The sequence below is a fragment of the Calidris pugnax genome, unplaced genomic scaffold, assembly GCF_001431845.1.
Source record: "Calidris pugnax isolate Ruff unplaced genomic scaffold, ASM143184v1 scaffold891, whole genome shotgun sequence".
Lineage (NCBI taxonomy): Eukaryota > Metazoa > Chordata > Aves > Charadriiformes > Scolopacidae > Calidris > Calidris pugnax.
In genome coordinates, this window is record NW_015091751.1 from 58,408 (window position 1) to 61,003 (window position 2,596).

The 2,596-nt window shown below is 57.9% G+C and overlaps 1 protein-coding gene across 1 annotated transcript in view; it reads left to right on the plus strand.

The window, feature by feature from the left end:
* The window catches only part of LOC106900047 (transcription activator BRG1-like), a 69,976-nt gene that overhangs the window by 56,654 nt on the left and 10,726 nt on the right, over nucleotides 1-2,596 (plus strand). Inside the window, 1 exon segment of the mRNA XM_014962007.1 lies at nucleotides 254-707. Coding sequence (XP_014817493.1) covers nucleotides 254-707 — 454 coding nt within the window.

Below are 2,596 nucleotides of genomic sequence, written 5' to 3' on the forward strand. Positions count from 1 at the left end.
ACCATCCGTCCGTCTATCCATCTGTTCGTCCATCCGTCCATCCATCTGTCCATCCATCCATCCCTCCATCCATCCATCTGTCCATCCATCCCTCCATCCATCCATCTGTCCATCTGCCCATCCCTCTGTCCGTCTATCCATCCCTCCATCCATCCGTCTGTCCGTTCATCCATCTGTCCACCACGGTGTCGTAGCCACAATCTGCCGTGCCCCATTCTGGACCCCCCCAGCACCATTTCCCTCCTTCCAAAAGCAGCAAAACCTCCCCAAATTCTATCTCCTCTCCTCATTTTTTAATTCCCCCCTCCCTCTCCATCCCCGGATGAGGGAGGAGATGGTTTCCACCACCCCTGCTCCTCAGGGATGACTCAGAGAACGTTGGGGGTGCAACCTCCTGTCTGTGTCCCCCCATCCCCATCCTAGGCTACTTTTTGGGTGAAAAAAATGTGGTTTTATCCCCTTGTGTCCCCCCCCTGCAGGACCTGCAGGCTCAGGACCGAGCCCACCGCATCGGGCAGCAGAACGAGGTGCGCGTCCTTCGCCTCTGCACCGTCAACAGCGTGGAGGAGAAGATCCTGGCGGCTGCCAAGTACAAGCTGAACGTGGACCAGAAGGTCATCCAGGCCGGCATGTTCGACCAGAAATCCTCCAGCCACGAGCGGAGAGCCTTCCTCCAGGCCATCCTGGAGCACGAGGAGCAGGATGAGGTAAGGAGGATCCAACTCAGGGGCAGCTTCTTCTCCTTCTCCTCCTCCTCCTCCTCCTCCTCCTCCTTCTTCTTCTTCTCCTTCTTCTCCTTCTCCTCCTTCTCCTCCTTCTTCTCCTTCTTCTTCTCCTCCTTCTTCTCCGTCTCCTTCTTTCTTCTTCTCCTTCTCCTTCTTTCTTCTTCTCCTTCTCCTTCTTTCTTCTTCTCCTTCTCCTTCTTTCTTCTTCTCCTCCTCCTCCTTCTTCCTTCTTCTCCTTCTCCTTCTCCTCCTTCTCCTCCTCCTTCTCCTTCTCCTCCTTCTCCTCCTCCTTCTCCTTCTCCTCCTTCTCCTCCTCCTTCTCCTTCTCCTCCTTCTCCTCCTCCTTCTCCTTCTCCTCCTTCTCCTCCTCCTTCTCCTTCTCCTCCTTCTCCTCCTCCTTCTCCTTCTCCTCCTTCTCCTCCTCCTTCTCCTTCTCCTCCTTCTCCTCCTCCTTCTCCTTCTCCTCCTTCTCCTCCTCCTTCTCCTTCTCCTCCTTCTCCTCCTCCTTCTCCTTCTCCTCCTTCTCCTCCTCCTTCTCCTTCTCCTCCTTCTCCTCCTCCTTCTCCTTCTCCTCCTTCTCCTCCTCCTTCTCCTTCTCCTCCTTCTCCTCCTCCTTCTCCTTCTCCTCCTTCTCCTCCTCCTTCTCCTTCTCCTCCTTCTCCTCCTCCTTCTCCTTCTCCTCCTTCTCCTCCTCCTTCTCCTTCTCCTCCTTCTCCTCCTCCTTCTCCTTCTCCTCCTTCTTCTCCTTCTCCTCCTCCTCCTTCTCTTCCTCCTTCTCCCTTCCCCTCCACGCAGGGCGCGGATGGCGAGCGTGGCGTGGCTTTTTGGCTCCTGCGCATCCTCGGGGGCTAGAGGAGGTAGAGAGGAAAGGGAAAAATAGAGAAAAAAAGGGAAAAAGGAGAAAAAATGAAAAAAAAATGAAAAAAATGAAAAAAAATGAAAAGGAAAAGGAAGAAAATGAAAGAAAAAGAAAGAAAGGGAAAGAAAAAGAAAGAAAGGGAAAGAAAAAGAAAGAAAGGGAAAGAAAAAGAAAGAAAGGGAAAGAAAGTGAAAGAAAGAGAAAGAAAGCGAAAAAAAAGAGAAAGAAAAAAAAGAAAGAAAAAGCAGCATGACCACTTGTTTTTTGTTTTTTTTTTTTGAGTTGCAAATTTTTTTTTGTTGTGGCGTGGGTGCGAGGTGCCGGGTTGCCAGCCCCGGAGACTGAAGTGCTGTGTTTATCCACAGAGCAGAGCGAGCGCGGGCGGCGGCAGTGGCAGTGGCAGCCTCCCCCCCCCAGGCTGCCTCCACCCTGTGCCTGAGCGCGGAGGCCGAGGAACCACCTCTGAAGGTGAGAGGGGGTTGTTCAGTCTCCACGCACCGCCGGCTGCCATGACCCTGGGCCTCGCCGCCCAAGGAGACCCTGGGCCTTGCTGCCCGAGGAGATCCTGGGCCTCGCCGCCCGAGGAGACCCTGGGCCTCGCCGCCCGAGGAGACCCTGGGCCTCGCCGCCCGAGGAGATCCCGGGCCTCGCCGCCCGAGGAGATCCCGGGCCTCGCCGCCCGAGGAGACCCTGGGCCTCGCCGCCCGAGGAGACCCTGGGCCTCGCCGCCCGAGGAGATCCCGGGCCTCGCCGCCCGAGGAGATCCCGGGCCTCGTTGCCCGAGGAGACCCTGGGCCTCGTTGCCCGAGGAGATCCCGGGCCTCGTTGCCCGAGGAGACCCTGGGCCTCGCCGCCCGAGGAGACCCTGGGCCTCGCCGCCCGAGGAGATCCCGGGCCTCGTTGCCCGAGGAGACCCTGGGCCTCGCCGCCCGAGGAGACCCTGGGCCTCGCCGCCCGAGGAGAGACCCCCCCCCCCCCCGCCTCTCCCCACGGCCCCCCCCCCCCTTCCCCC